The sequence below is a fragment of the Strix uralensis genome, chromosome 4 (assembly GCF_047716275.1).
Source record: "Strix uralensis isolate ZFMK-TIS-50842 chromosome 4, bStrUra1, whole genome shotgun sequence".
NCBI classification, from domain to species: Eukaryota; Metazoa; Chordata; class Aves; order Strigiformes; family Strigidae; genus Strix; species Strix uralensis.
The window spans coordinates 59,796,338-59,812,094 of record NC_133975.1 but is presented as its reverse complement, the minus strand read 5'-3'; the positions used below and the strand labels follow the sequence as shown (position 1 = coordinate 59,812,094).

The following is a 15,757-nucleotide window of genomic DNA, read 5'->3' as shown; positions in this document are numbered from 1 at the left end:
CCTGAACACTTGGGAAAGCAAACACAACCTTGTTTGACTAACTTTCAGAATTGGATAATATAACACAAGATGAAGTTTTAATCTGGCAGTATGGTATTGCTGCTGCTAGCAGCATGATAAGGTCCTATCCTTCTGACCCTGTTTAGCTAGTCTCTCCAGTGCCCATCACAAGCTAACTCTTCCCTTTCACCTTGAGTCCCAACAGCTGCTGGAAGATGCCATCACCCAAAATGATAGTAGCTGAGACACGGCACTGGTCATTGTGGGGAGACTGAAGGGATACTTCCTAGTCATGTCCTGTTTCAACAGTGAGGCATACCATGTATATGGCATTTTTTTTTAATGTCTGCATACTTTGTAGAGATCTTAACTGCTCTTTGAGAAATTGACTCAGCTAGGGAGTTGTAGACACTTTGGTATTTGCATTGGTGCTATTCATTTTTTGTTCTGTGCAGTAATACAATGTTTTCAGTTGTTTCTTTACCTGAATCATCAAGATAAAGCATTTTCGTGTGCCTATCAGGCTTACAGCCTCCTGGGGCCTACGAGCTCAGGCTCTACAGGACGCACAGCTGTGGCTGATATGAGAAGGATTTGCAGAGCTGGTGTAAGGCAACACTACAGCAGTCACAAGTGGCCCCTCTTTAACTCCACCACATTGCACTTCGATTACTCAAAGTGTTTCTCTACTTCACTGTGTGCAATAGCTTTTGCTGTGGTACAGCAGGAACAGCAGAGCCTCAAAAAGCTGTGTGGATCTAAGGGGCCAGCCGGTTCTGCACTCCCTCACTTGGCTTTATCAGTGGAAATTCCTTCCTTGCTGATCGAATGACCGAGGGAAAATTATCTCTTTTTAAAACAGTTCACATTTCTTTGGATTCAGTTTCAAATTGGCATTCTTAAGCTTATCACAGACCATTTGTAAATGCACTAGTTCCTGACCGAAAGATTTAGCATGTACCAGATTTGTTATCCATCTAGGACAAACAGTCTGAAAGAGACACATGCCATGCAGTACATTCTCCACGAACCATTTAAAGGTAGCAAGAGCGCTGCATAATCTAGTGAACATTATTTAAAATTGACAGAACCTTTACCCTACCATAAAAGCAGCCTTCTTTGAGGTCTTTTGGATTTACTTCCATGTTCACCTACCCGCTTAAGATCTGTGTAGAAATCCAGCTAACCTTTCTGTAACAACAAAAGTATCCAAGCACTAGTCAAATGTCTCTGTGATCCAGTGTGACTGAGGCACAAAATCTGCACAGGATCCCATCTTCCTGAACAGAGCGAGAATCAAATGACAAGCGTCAATTGCTTGGTTCACTATTTAAATCCCCTTCTCTCCTCCATTCACTCAGGGTCATGAGCTCAGTAGTTGTTCAGGCTTGTCCTTGGCTTCTTGCTCTCTCTTTGCCTCAGTGGTATTTTCCTGTTGTCTCTCTCTGCTTGACCTTTCTTAATTTTTTCTACTACAGGGATACACAGTGCTACCAATATGTGCCTTGTCTTGAACAGCGGTATGTCTGTGTGGTTTGGATGAAGGCTGCTTTTGCTAAGCTTTCCAGCACCATAGAAAATCTTGATTACTTATGTTTTCCTTGATGAAAACCTTCTACTGTAGCTGACAACATTGGCCAGCCTGATCCTACTCAGTGGTAGTAGGGGCTACATGTAACAAAGGATAGAAATCTCTTAAAGTAACTACTTAATCTTGTGCTATTCCCACAGTACTCATACTTTTCTTTCTAGAACAAATTGTGGGAGAAATGTATGAATAGTTAGAGAATCAGTTCTTTCTGCCAAATTTCATTAAATCTTCTCTGAAAGGGAAGACAGCTGAGCTATGTGCTTGAACATCTTCATATTGGTTTTGCATTGTTGCACATCATGGCCAGCTGGAGTTAAAAACTTACAATTAAAACATGCAGCACCATCAGTGCACAGAAAACTTTTCTGAGCTGATCATACTATTGTATAGTCACAGTGATACAGCACACTGATAGTATTAGTGTGGTGCTACCAAACCAGTTCGTGATCTCGAAACCAAGAGAGTTGTTTGGCTTCTGCTCCTTCAGTCCACGCATCAAAACTGTAAAATCATGAAGGCAAGTTGGCATGTGTCATACTGATCAGGCAGCTGCCCAAGAACAGCCTGCTCCCTGTGTGCTGAGCTGCTGGTAGTTTGGGTATGGGCAGCTGCTTCACTTTCACTGTCCTCTGTGTGTGAATCTGAGCAAGAAGGAAAACTGGAAGAAATTGCCTGGCCCTTTGCCACCTCTTTACCTTAAAGAGCAGCCGGTATCTGTAGCAAGTTGTAACCACTCTTAGTCAAAATCCTGTCATGTTTTGTTTCCAGGAGGCAAATGACTGACATTTTCCTTTGACAGGACAACTGACTTGGTCACCAGATTTGTCTGGGCTTGTTGCAGCTATCTGGGTATCTAGGGAGAGGCCCAAAACTGTACCAGCCCTGAATCTGCTGGAGGAGTGGGCTAAAGGGCTTCTCCGGAGCCCTCTGTGCCGTACCAAGACCCAGAGGCAGGCAGAGCCTGTACCCCAGGATTTCTGTACATTAGATCAAACTCCTCAACATCTCTATCTTTCCCTTTGAATAGCACTGCAGGATGAAGGGAACAGAAGTGCTTTTCCATGCTTCAGTCCTCCCACCCCGCTGCAGTGTTTCCCAACAGCTGAGCCTAATCATTCCCAGGGCTCCCTACTGTGAGGTGCTCTGTGGCCCTACTCCCAGGACATCCAGACAGGGACTGGCTCTATCTGGTTCCCTTCTCCTGCACCTTTCCACTCAGGAGATGAAAGAGAAGGCAAGAAGGATGGGGCTGATGCTCACATCTGCTTCCTGTACGGTGCCAGGGCACAGCACATGGAAACCTGGAAGCTGCAAGGCACTCCAACTCCCAGCTTGGGAGAGGTACTCAGAGCAGCCCTGCTGCCTTTTCCAGCATCACACTGGCAGAAAGACTTGGGATTAAGAGTCATTCTTTTGCTGCCTGTACTTCTGCAGTAGACTGAATTGCAGCAGTGGGACTCATCTGCCCTGTCTGCCTGAATTTGCCTTTTTTTTTTTTTTTGTATTTTCTCAGAGGAGATAATAGATTTTCCCCCCTTAAAAGTCACTGAAGATATATGTACAGCATAGCTGGGCTGCATAACAGCTGCTTTTCTATATGCCACGCAGTTTTACCACTTTATTAGAAAGAGACTGAGATTTCCAGTTAGATTTTTTAATTTTATTTTTCCCTAAGAGACAGTAAGTACCATATGTCTTGTTTGCAGTAATGGCTGCCACAAGTTCTTCTTTTGAGAAGATTTAGAAATAAAACAAAAATAACCAAAACAACCTCTACCCCACACTACAGAATCCTAACTAGTAAGATTGAAAAAGAAGCTGATAATATTGATCCCTTGTGTACTGGTAGTTAAACTTCAAAATTCAATGGAGAGGGAAGCTTAACTGGTCTTTCTGTAGTATCAGAATGCAAAGCTAAATCCCAAATGTAGAGTTTTTACACCTATAAATATAGGGGATGATTTTCAGACAATGTTAAAATTACTGCTTAATTCCCTTTCCTTCAGGAGAAAGCTCCTATTGAGGTGCACTTGGAAAGGAATCCCTGAGTGTACTAGGTATACTTTTGTGCAAACCAATAAGTAGATTTTCAGAGTGGTATGCGGAAGGAGTGAGACTAGCTTGATCAGTGATGACCCCAGTTCTGCCATCACTTCTGCCTTGAGTAACTTTAAGCATTTGTCCTGTTTGTTCAGGCAAATTAATCTCAAAATATAAAGCTATTCCTGCACACAAGTGCTGGCAGAATCTGGGATCAGCAACTACACAAACATTGTTCTGGCAGTGGTCTCCTGAGTGTTTGTAGAAAAAATATTAGGCCTTGGTCCTCTAAGGTACCTAGGTGAGAAATCCACATTGCTAAATATCTCTGAGGTTCTGAGTGACCAGAGTGAGTGCCTGGTATTTTTAGCAAAGACCTTAAGGGCCTGGCTGTGCTTCTATCCACATTCGTATTTCCTCCTTGTTTACTTTTAGCCATTCAATGTTGTTCTTCACCTGCTCAATTGACTGACTCCTGGGCAATTCTCCTGCCCCAGCATTAGGATATTTCTCAAAGAAATTTTCCATCTGGAAAAGAGAGAAAAAGAGTGGACATGAAGCAAATAACGCTGCTATTGGACAAGTGGCTTTTTACAGGTACCTGGTCAAGGGCAGTATTTGCTGGGAGAGATATTTAAGCTCAAGCTAGTAATGCTGGGATTGAGTTTTTTCAGTAACTCATACTGCTTTACACATTTAGAGGCTTAAAGGTCAAGTTTCTGGCCAGTAGATTGTTAAATATATTGACTTAAAACCAAAAGAAGTGCTGTCACCATACCTGCCAAAGCTGGAGCTCAGTGTTGAAGTTTTGGGTAATAGTTACTATTCGTCCAAGGTTTCTGTCATTGATAGTGAATCTAGAAAAACAATTTAATAAATGATGTTTGATGCAAAACTGTTAGAAAAGAAAAGGCACAAGTAGTTATCTGAAGCTTGAACTTCTAACTGTGCTACAATAAAATAGATGCACTCAGATTTCAGCACTTTTGGAAATACTTGAAAAATAGTACTCCTATGCAGTATCTGTGTTGTTTTCAAATATGTTGACTAATGGAGTGATCTCTTCTGGGGGATATTTTTTTTTTTTTAGTTAATGACTTATTGTCTTATGCTGGAAATTAGGTATATTGCTGCTCAGCAATACAAATGCTGTCCAGTTCACAGCTCTAGGCTTGCAGGTGTGCTTTGCTTTTGTGCCCTCACCAAGCACTTAGAAAGGAGAAGGAAGGATAGAAGTCACTCAAATAGGGAGGAGCAAAGCTAAAAAGTTTGCTGTTACTTCCACTGCTTGTCTGTATGTCTGCTGCTTGCTGTTACCACTAGAAGGAATTAAAAAAAAAAATCGGTCCGCTGTCTTCTTGTTATGAAATAAATAGAAAGAGTGGAGACATGACCAACTAATTTCCATGCAGTAACCAGATTTATGGCCTTGGTAGAACTTTCTATACTTTTTAATCACTATTTATTGGTAGTGATCATTTAGGGAAAGAATGATTTTCAAGTTAGCAGCAAAGTAGTTTTTCACAGCAGATGGATATGATCATGTTGAATATGCTTTCAGTTTTCATTATGCAAAGGCCAGTGATTATAGCTGTATAGTGAAAATCTAGAAAAGCATGGCATATAACAAGATATACAGATGGGTGTAAACCTAAAGTTTCCAATGCGTTCATTAGCGTACCTGTCAACTAAGTACTGCCAGTTAAGTCGTATCCAGTCCCAGGCCATTGTTTTCCCATAAGTGTTATACGAGATGTATCTCAGGACTGTGAACACATCTTGGCTTTTGATGAGGCTGGTGTTGTAAATATATTTCAGATACCTAAGGGAAATGTCATAAGAATCAATGAGAGCCTTTCATGAAAGACAATGGAAAGCAAATAATAAGTTAATGTTTTCAGTGTAGACTTAACTGATGATGATGAGAAATAATGCAATGCTAATGTCTATATTTCTCAAGTATTTGCCACCACAGACTACAGCCCATTTCCAAACAGGAATATTATTTTTGTATACAACATTTTAAAGGTGAAGCACACTGATGTAAAACATAAGTATTTGTTGATAACTGTGTCAAGAGATAATTGTATTGAAAGAAATCAAGTAGTTAGGCATCTCTTTAAAAATTAGGGTTTATGTCTCTAAGTTACTTGAAAATAGCCAAACCCCATTATTGTTCCTATTTTTTAATCAAGTAGTGATTGGATCAGTCAGTAGTCCAGTCTGTTTGGGTAGCCAAGTGCCAAAAAAGTAGTAGTCCAGGCTATAAAGATCTTTTAGGGACCATGAGTACGCATGCAGGTGGCTTGATCACACTGAAATCTGTGCTGTTTGTTCTGAAACTCTTATCCACACAAAATTAAAATTCATTTGGGCATAGCATGCCTGCAAGTGCTGCAATTATACTTTCAGTTACAGCATGAATGCTTTGACTGACAGAGTGGAGGGATCCCTCAGCACACACATTTCCAGGGATATGAGTAGTGTGGTCACAGCTTCACAGCAGCAGCTGCAGAAGAACAGCCTTAAGATGGGGTTAAGGATTGTCTTCTTTTTTCCTATATGTAAGGGACATTTTCTCAACCTGCTCTTTTCTCCTTTCTTGTTATTTTAATAGTAAATTAAGAGACAAGTTCTCCCTGCTTTAGGGGGAATTTTTTATTTTCTGCAATTATAGGCTGATCTAGCTAATTAATTCATGTCTTAATCATGTCAGTGATTAGTTATTGAATGACTTTAGATTATGGCTGTTGTGGTCACAAGAATTTAGGAATACAGCTGCCTCCTACGACTATTTCAGTTACTCTCTTATATTTACTCTTCCTGAACCTCCTATAATTCCTTGTTTCATCTTGTTTAAACTTGGAACTCTTCCAGGCAGAGACTGCTCCTTCTTATGATCTTTAGATAGGGCTCCAACAAAGTGGTGAACAGCCCTGGTGAACATGTTTGCATCTCCACTACATGATACAACTACATGCAATGTTATCAGGTAAGCTTAAAGCAGCTGGTGTGTCTACTTAGTGCAGCAGCCCGGGAAGATTCTCACTCAGTCTGACAGATGGGCCAGCCTGGGGCAGTATCCAGACTCCTCATCACTGCCATGGAGGCATGAATACATCATTTCTGGTTCTAGCTCAAGCACCTCTGTACAGCACTTCAGGGAGCATTGTGACTTCACACAGATGCCTTCATAGGACTGTCAGTAGCAATTGCTCAAGGTTGTTTGCCTAATTTTGGCTACATAGAAGGTAGACATCTATTCTAAGCAAACTCCCTCTGTAGCCATTGGAGGGTGACTGACAACACCCAAAAGCAATTCTTCCCATTGATTTTAAGTTCCTTTCCTGGTCTGGGATAAACAGCATTCTGGAGGTCCTGCCTCCCTTCAGTGATTGTAGAAGAAACATAGATGACTAATTTTCTCCTGATGCTTAACTATTAGGCAGCTCAAATTACACAGGGTGAAGGCACTGTTGGAAGAGATGAAGGCTGTTGATTATGTGCAGAAACTACCATGTGTTCAATATCTTTCCACTAAAGGAGCAAGGCTTTTTTTCTATTATAGTACAATCTCAGAGAGGGGGTGTTAGATAACTGGTCTTGAAAATGTGTTGCATTCCTCATGCTGTAACCTGACAAAAATGACAGGACAGGAGAGAGGAGAGGGGAATGAGCAAATGGTGACCAGTTGCTTCTGTAGGGAAAAAAAAATTCTTTGTGTGTTTAACTCACCTGTCCAAAAGGGTGGTGTTCTTCACTGATGCCAGGCCATACAGCAGCTTTTCTTTTTCTTGTGCTAATGAGGTTTCTTGGTATTTCTTGAACATGTAATTCCATGATGACTCATTGCCTGAGTTCTGCATCCCATAGCGATATACTAGGAGTCGGAGATTTGCAGGAATACTAAAATAAAGAAACAGTACGGGAATATTCTTCCTCCTTTCTGGCTTGAGATCTGTGACCAAGTCACATGCTGTGTTCTTTACTAGCCACAAAAGCTGTGAGCACTCACATTTTTCCTTGTAGCCATTGCTCAAATAGTTGAGAAGCGTTGTTCAAAGATTCTGTGTCATCCATACTGCAGGCAAAGTCTAGAACAGATGCACGAAGAAGCCTTTAAAAGAGAGAGAGAGAGGGAGAGAGAGATATTTTCCTACTGCTTAACATTCTTTGAATCCATCAGTAATATGAGAAGGAAAAAAAAAAGTGTTCAACCTCTCCAAATGGCCTCCAGAATCATTCCAGTTCAGTTGATCCACAATGGGTTTTACCTGGTAGCGAAAATATTCCTGAAGTAGAAAAAGGGAGTTGGTTACTTGTGTAGATTTCTTTAAATAATATATTTGTGTTCATAGTTTATTCTCCTTCGTTTTTCTCAGAACTATCATCTCTTAAGCAAAAAGTAACACAAACACACACACGCATAATCTCTCCAGATCACCCCAGCATGCCAAGTCTGAATGCTTGCAGTATTGATGTGCAGTTAGGACAAAGGTAACCTGCTTCTCTCCAGCCTTGTCTGTGCTCCCAAATGATGGTTGGGGTACAGCAAGGACACACTGCCACAACTGTTTTCCAGAAATAATGCTGAGTTCAGGACATACTTATTTCAGTGACCATTAAATTGTGTTCAGTATGTTAGGTCAACTAACAAACCCTCTCACTGCCACATTGAGATATAGCCATCCTTTGTGCTGAGGACAGGTGTCAGAGATTTTGCTGCCCTATACATACTTCTTTATTGGATGCAGGACAGTCTTGACTAACAAATGTCTGTACTGTGACTTATGGTGATGGATTATAAGAATAATTAGGCATAATTTCTTTCCTCCAAGTGCATAGTCCTGAAATGAGAATCCAGGCAACTCAGAGATCAGTACTAAGCAGTTTTCAGCACTTTAAGAGTACAGTAACAAAAAGTAAATCCTGATAGCTCAGCAACACTGAAAATCACTTGAACTTCAAGATTATTGGTGTTACAGATCCTGAACTGTCAGATCCAGTGCTCCCATGCAGGAATGTTTTTTTTTACTTCATCACCTGAAACCGGGGATAAAGATTTGTATCATCTTCAAGCATGTTTGCGAGGTAAGTTACAGATGATATAACTCTATGCCAAGGTAAATAGTCTGTTTCATTTGTTAGGTATTTTGTGAGCTCCAGGGGAACAGAGTAATTCACGAGTCCAGGTCTGTGGAAGGAGAAAACATAACTTCTGTTATTTTAATGATTTTGAAGAACTTGCTTCTTTAAAGTTATTGAAACACTATTTATTTCAGAAGGTCTGAAATAATAAATTTTGTGACGGTGAAAATAGTCTGGAATGTAACTTGGGAGGTGTTTTCCAAAGAGACCACCGAAGACAGGATCCTTGTTGATCAATGCCTAGCTGCAGGAGCTCTCACTGCTGTGAGGAGGCTGCTCACATTGTGCAGCAGCCCAGTGTGCCCAGAAGTGGGTAGCCCTCAACTGACTACATTAACTCCTGTCACACAAAAAGGATTTGCTAGCTCTGGAGACATCCTGAAAGGCTGAGGAGATTCAGGCTTACAGGCTGTCACAGAAGGTTACCTAAAGTTTATCTGTGTCAGCATGGCTGAGTACAAGAGCTAGAAGTTTACAAGTGAGTTTCTAAACAAGATAGCTGAGGTGGTAACTTCCTAATGCCATGCTGTGCATTGTAGACATGCCTCTGCTTTTCTGGACACCTAACTTCTTCTGGAGTGCTTCTATTATTGTTACTCATATGGCAAAAACATCCCTTTCTAAGACCTGCACAATTAAAGACCTTTTTTTTCTGCCACTGAACTGAAGGGGAGCATTTCTCTTGACTGCATTGGTACTGCAAGTTGCACTACCAATGAACTTGCCCTTTTGGAGGACAACATGAGCCAATAAACAATTAAGACTTGTAACACATTCAGAAATTTCCTTTCAACCACCTGAGCTAATTCTAATTAATAGGCAATGGAAACTGAAAAACTTTTGTTGAGATCTCTGCAGAGAATTAGTTTACCTTGCTAAAGAAAAGGCATCATCCAAAATCCCTGCACGGTCAGCAGCTGAAAAATCCTGTGAGAAAAGAGAAAAAGAGTGATCAAGAATATATAGACTATTTGCAGAAAAAACAGCCTCTGCAGACCTGTATAAGAGACCCACCAGACAGGTTAACATTATGACACTCACTTTGTGGTTGCTGACCAGAAGAGTGCTTAACCTGGCCCAGTTTTGACTATCATAATTCACCCGATAGAATCCAATGTGGTCTGGATTAATGTTCGCAAAACTATTAGGAGGCAATGCTATTATGATTCCTGCAAAACAAACAAACAGTGATTGGTTTGTGCTTTTTATAAGACACAGAACTCACTGGAGATTCCTTGACTCCAAAAGGAATATTTGGTTTTAATGAATATCAAAATAAGATCCAAACCTTCATTTTATTAATTTATTTTTTAAATGTCTGTGAGTAAAGTTGAGTTATTATAGACGCCAATGAATGCCAGCACTTGTCTTAGAATAGTGAATTGTGGTAATTACTTGGGGCAGCTAATTTGTTAAATTTAAAATGGAGATCACTGTGATTAGGGTGAGGATGGTGAAAATTAGTGTCATTGTAAAAAGTAAAAATTGCAAAGAAACAGTTTTTACAAATATCTCTTTTAAAAGGTTTTTCACCCTCGTATTTACTATTTTATCCTCCGCTTGTTTCATTTTTCAGTTTATTTCAACCAGCTTTTTAAGGGTTTTCTTCCTTGTACACTTCTCAATTCAATTTTTGTAGCTATAGATAAAGGAATTACCAAATAGTCTGAGACTTCAATCAAGCACTCATGTTTAAGGAATTTCCCATTTAAAATGAATCCTTGACAAATGTTTCTTTCTCAGAAGCTTGGCCTGGTCCTGTTGGTGCTGCTAGTTAAAAGTTTTCCTATTGCCTATTTGAAGCAGTGGTTTGAGGGTGGCTGGAGTTAAAAGCACTTTTATGTTTGGATGACCCATACAAGGTATTTTAAAGGGCATTTTTTCCCTGTAGTTGCTGTTTGCCCTACTAATCAAGATTTTTACGGATGTAGAAGTAAACACCTAATCATGCCTTTGCAGGCTTCATCAAGTTAGTATCCCCTTGCAGCCTACCGTAGCATCATGTGGAAGTTAGAGAAGGAAAATTTCATTGTGTTAATCTCTGACTTGTATCATGACATAAGACTTTTCTGTTTGCTTTTGCATGGATACTAAAAGCAACCAGGTTAAAAAAAAAAAGCAGAACAAAAGACAAATTACATTTTAAATAGGTAACATTCAGACAAGTACAACAAGAGAAGAGCTGATTGTGATATTTCTGAAATTCCAACATGTGATGAAATATAAAAAAATCAAAAAATCAGTATTTTTTTCTTTTTTTTCCAATTTTTCCCCATTTTTGGCCATTAGAGTTGTAGAATGAGAATTCAGATGTAATAGAACAATAATCAAAAATATCCATGTAGGTATTTCCTCATTTCTGAAATCAACATTAGAAAACATGTTTAATCATTTGTAGCTCTTTTTCTTTAACTGAACTCAAATTGTCAGTTTACCATACCACAGATGTGTTCATCAGCCTCCCACTTCACCTCTTCTCTTGGACTTGACAAAGGACATATCTGAGTCCCATTGATTTTAGTATATAATAATTAAGAGTATGCTCAGATGCTTTCTTGAATAAGACTGGATTTAAATACATGCTTAAGCACTTTACTGAATTGACCCTAAATTGACATAATGGTGTATAGGGGAAATAATCATCTTATTGCAGAAATGACTGCTAACTTTAGCCCAAATAAGCTGTGTGCTGGTTCCCAGATCTGAAAACCGAAAAGCATGAAAGTTAATTCTGTAATTTATTTCTTATTAAGGATATTGAAAAGCTTTATCCATTCATTACTCTTAAAAGAGAAAGGGAAGTTTACCTTCAGAATTTGATGTATTGTAGAAAGTATAATTTGTTGAACTCCCAAGTCTCCATTTCACTGGTATATTCCATTTGTAACTGAAATTATTTAAAGAGAATCAAATAATATTTGAAACCAAATGCTAAAAATAAAACTCCAATGTATCTTTTTTTGTTGTTTTAATGCTTACATCTTGTTTTATGAAGCAAACCGTGTGCTTATATACATACACATTTACCAAATATCCCTTGTAACAAAGCACAGCATTGTACCAATAGTTGTTGTTTATGTTGTGAAGGTGTTTCTGTGCTATGATACTCTATTCAGGCAACAAAATATCAGATATTGGTGTGGTACGATTGGGGCAGTTATATTCCCTGAAAAGCAAAATAAAAATCATGAAATGTCTGAGCATGTTCATGCTCTAGAGATGGTGAATAGCAGTAGCTTGTCCTAATACTTTGTATTTATCAATAGTTCTCAAAATGCATCTTGTGGACCAAACAAGGGAATGGAGTAAGATTTTGTCCAGTGTCTGATGCTGATGCATTAGTTAATATGGTACTGTGTTAATTATGTGCCTAAAGTTAAGCTTGAAAGCTGCATAATTTATCCGTTTTTTTTTTGTTTGTTTTTTTGGGTTTTTTTTGGTTTTTTTTTTTTTTTAAATCAGTGGAACTGCTAGAACCATGTCCTTCTGAATGCAGTCGTCACATCTTGGTGACTCCGTATGCTGGAGAGGGTAATAATTACCCATAATCAGAGAGAGATCACATGACTGAATTTCCATTGTGCTATACTGTGTAGCTTAATACCACAGCTCTGGAACATGCAGCCCTGCTAAACAGTATCTTCATGTCATGTCAGATAATAATCTAAGCAGGGTACAAAGAAATGAATTTAGTAAAAGATGGTTATATGTGGATGGTTGGTGTCAGCGTTAATGTTGATGTGTCTAGGGCTTTGTGCAGACACTGGTTAATCTTTACAATGCTGACTTGAAATAAGTGGTTAAGTATTATGAAATCATTTTTACAGATGGGAAAACTGAAAGAGCTTAAGCAACCACTGCGATACAGTCAGTAGGACCTCTTGCCTTTTCCGGCCTATTCTCCAAGATAACCCTAATTCCTCCATTATAAAGCACTAGGAGCCAAACATGACCTTACCTCTTCTCCTCAATTCCTTATATACCTTCAGTGGGTAGGTGCAGGCTCCTCAGTCCAGGGCATGTCCAGGACAAGGCTGAGACATTTGGGCTGGAAGGGAGCCACGGCACAGCCTGACCAGGACCATGACCATGCAGTCATGGGAGTAGGATGGCAAAGCATGTTGTGAGCGTACCTGCTCAACCACCTGCATAGGGCTTCCAAAATTATTAAGCTGTTTTGAACAGTCAACTGCTATTCCATGTTAGCATATTACAGTCCATCCCAGGGACATTTTCATCTTTCACCTTGAACCCTCTGGTGACAAGTGCTACAGGAAAACCTGAGTCATCTTTACAACCCTGGATTAAGTGAATGGTCATTAACTTCCAGAAAACACCAAAATGAAGGCTATGGTGTCTCCTGCTGCCTCCAAGGAAGAAAGATCAGCTATTGTTTTGTATCTTCTAAACAAAAATATCTTATTTGTGGAGATTTATACACTTCTAGATTTTACTAGTTCTCTTATGGAGTGTACTGCCATGGAATTTAGAGAGGTTGTTTTTTGGCCAGAAGCCCCATTATTGTGTTTCCCCAAGAGAAAGCCCATAAAAGACTTTTTTTTTTTTAAAAAAACTCAAACCTGGTTTTGTAAATGCATTTATGAGGGGGATTTTATTTAGTTTCTTTATATGTTCCTGAGATTACATACATAAGTACTTTTCCTGAGCATAAGATACAATAGCTGTGTCCTGTTAACTGCTCACTGAGGACGTGTTCCTTGACATGCTATGCTGTAGCTACATATTTGCCCAGCAGCAGTATTTTAAGAGCACAGGTTTTTGAACTTCCATTTCTTTTGAGTGTCAGCATGCAGGAGAGGACTCTTTCAAGCCAAACAAGCTTGAAACAAGCAGGCAGCTCAGGAAACTATCCCTGTAGAGTTCAGAGAATAAAGCATGCACAAGACTTGGAGTTTTCACTGCTTAAATCAGAACCCTGCACCCGGACGTGAAATAGGCCAGTCCCATCTTGGGTAGGATCTCTTTAGGAGCTTCCTCATCCCCGTCTGCAAGGGTCGAAGGAGGAGGTGTTAATTTTCAGTGGATTGACTTTTAGGCAAGGGAGAAAGTCTGTCCCAGGATAGATAATATCGGCATTATAGTATATATTACTGCATTTTATTTTTAAGTAATTTATAAAAACATATTCAGAAACAAATTTCCCTCTCACTTTGGGAGTAGTAGGGGCAGTGCACAGCTCAGCTTCTTGACAGGTTAAGGTTGGAACAGTGCTGGAATTTCTACTCAAGAAATGACAAATGGCAATGTACTGTAACTCTTTAAGTCAAACAAAAGTAGGATTCCTGAGTCTGCTACTTCAGAGAATGGTGCAATAAGTAAAAATTTTTAACACAGAGAAGTATTTTTGCCTGACTAGTCTGTAACACCAGCCTTCAGATGGCACAGTGCTGTAGTTTGCAGCTAGAGTTGCTTCAAAAGCCTGCAAACGTTTCTGCTTATGTTGAGAGAAATACAACATTGCAAACACACAGTTAATTACCTCATCCCAGCTCTTTTGATACCTATCCAAAACTGTCAATACCATGGGCCTTCTCATTCCTCAAGTTTTTTCTTTTTAATCAGAAGGAAATAAAGTGGCCACAACTGTTTCTTAATTTTCTACTTGTTCTTGCTCTTTGTATCAAAACTACTAGTAGAAGCTAATGGAAAATTGTATTTGGGTAGATTTACTTCTGGTTCACACAGACAAGTTTTACAGGTTTAGTTGATTGGGCTAATTCAAGGAATGAAATCTTCCTAATATGGGTTAATTTGAATCTCTTTCACTTAAATGTTAGCAAGTTATATTGCCTCAAAACTGGGGCTGGCTAAGAGCATACACAATGCCAGATCTGAACAGTTATCCAGCTAGTTAATGCCACAGTCCAGCTGAGCCATTTTTCTGTGCAGGTCCACCAACCCACAGGTAGGGTTCATTTTCCCTCAGGTTAGTCATCTATTAATTAACAAATATGTTTCTACACAGTATTCCACCTGTCTTGAATAGGGTAGATGAATGTCTGCAGCTTGCTGGCTGGCCACATAAGAGCCCAAGATGGCTAACTTTGACTAGATAACTACCTTTTAGATGGGTAAAATTAGACAATACCATCCTGAGTTAAATAAGAAAAAACAGCTCTTGATGAGAATTAATAACATTTATACATGACTAACTATTTCACAGTAACTCATGTTTTTAAGACTTGTAGAGAAGACCCTGTATCATATGTGAAGACCCTGTGATGTATTATAGATCCTATATCATAGAGGAAAAGGAATAAATTATCATGGTATAAAATACCTGGATCATGGTATCTGATTTCTGGACAGAGACAATTTTGTGTCAGTTTTCCTTAATCAGGCAGACTATAATTTGCAGTGATTCAACAGATGACTTGCAATCATTTGAGCTGTCTGTGTGTGGAAATAAGAATTTCTGAGAGATTCTGTCCAATTTTACTCTGCTGTGTTTGAGAAAGAAACCCTGAGACAAAGGGCTTATGCTGTCCTAAATTTGAAATATTTGTATCTAACTTCCTGCTGGTTTCTTTTTAAAAAAAAATGCTGAAAGTTTAACAAGAATGGGTATAACCACTGCCTACATGAATGTCCGTTGGAGAGAGTATCTGTACAGTATTTCTACCTGTTTTGGATAAACATTTACAGCAGGAACTTACCCAAGATCAGAAGGAGGATGAGAAGCATTTGCACTGGGATCCAAGAGAAAACGTTTCTGTGTGAATACTGAATTACTTCCCATCTCCAAAACAGGGTAGCCCATCTGCCTAGTCCATGTGTCCATGACTTCCTTCACAGGTTTGTTACTTGCCTATGAATGGTGGGAGAAGGTTGCAGTGAAAAAGCAAATTCAGAACAAAGAATTAAAAAAAAAATATCTCTGATATTGAGAGAAAGAAGAGCAGAAAGGGACAGGGGAAAGAGCAGGTTCAGTACAAAAATATTCCATTAAATCCTTTT

General features: G+C 39.3%; 1 protein-coding gene across 1 annotated transcript in view; it reads right to left on the bottom strand.

Moving 5' to 3' along the window:
• Positions 1–3,236: 3,236 nt before the first annotated feature.
• Positions 3,237–15,757, bottom strand: part of ENPEP (glutamyl aminopeptidase) — a 36,789-nt gene continuing 24,268 nt past the window's right edge. The window contains exons 10-20 of the mRNA XM_074865107.1: positions 15,457–15,608; positions 11,587–11,666; positions 9,821–9,948; positions 9,651–9,706; positions 8,675–8,825; positions 7,850–7,923; positions 7,647–7,748; positions 7,367–7,537; positions 5,313–5,453; positions 4,410–4,488; positions 3,237–4,159 (exon numbers count right to left, since the gene is read on the bottom strand). Of these exons, the coding sequence (XP_074721208.1) occupies positions 4,010–4,159; positions 4,410–4,488; positions 5,313–5,453; positions 7,367–7,537; positions 7,647–7,748; positions 7,850–7,923; positions 8,675–8,825; positions 9,651–9,706; positions 9,821–9,948; positions 11,587–11,666; positions 15,457–15,608 (1,284 nt within the window). The 3' untranslated portion in view covers positions 3,237–4,009. The remainder of the gene's footprint in view (positions 4,160–4,409; positions 4,489–5,312; positions 5,454–7,366; positions 7,538–7,646; positions 7,749–7,849; positions 7,924–8,674; positions 8,826–9,650; positions 9,707–9,820; positions 9,949–11,586; positions 11,667–15,456; positions 15,609–15,757) is intronic.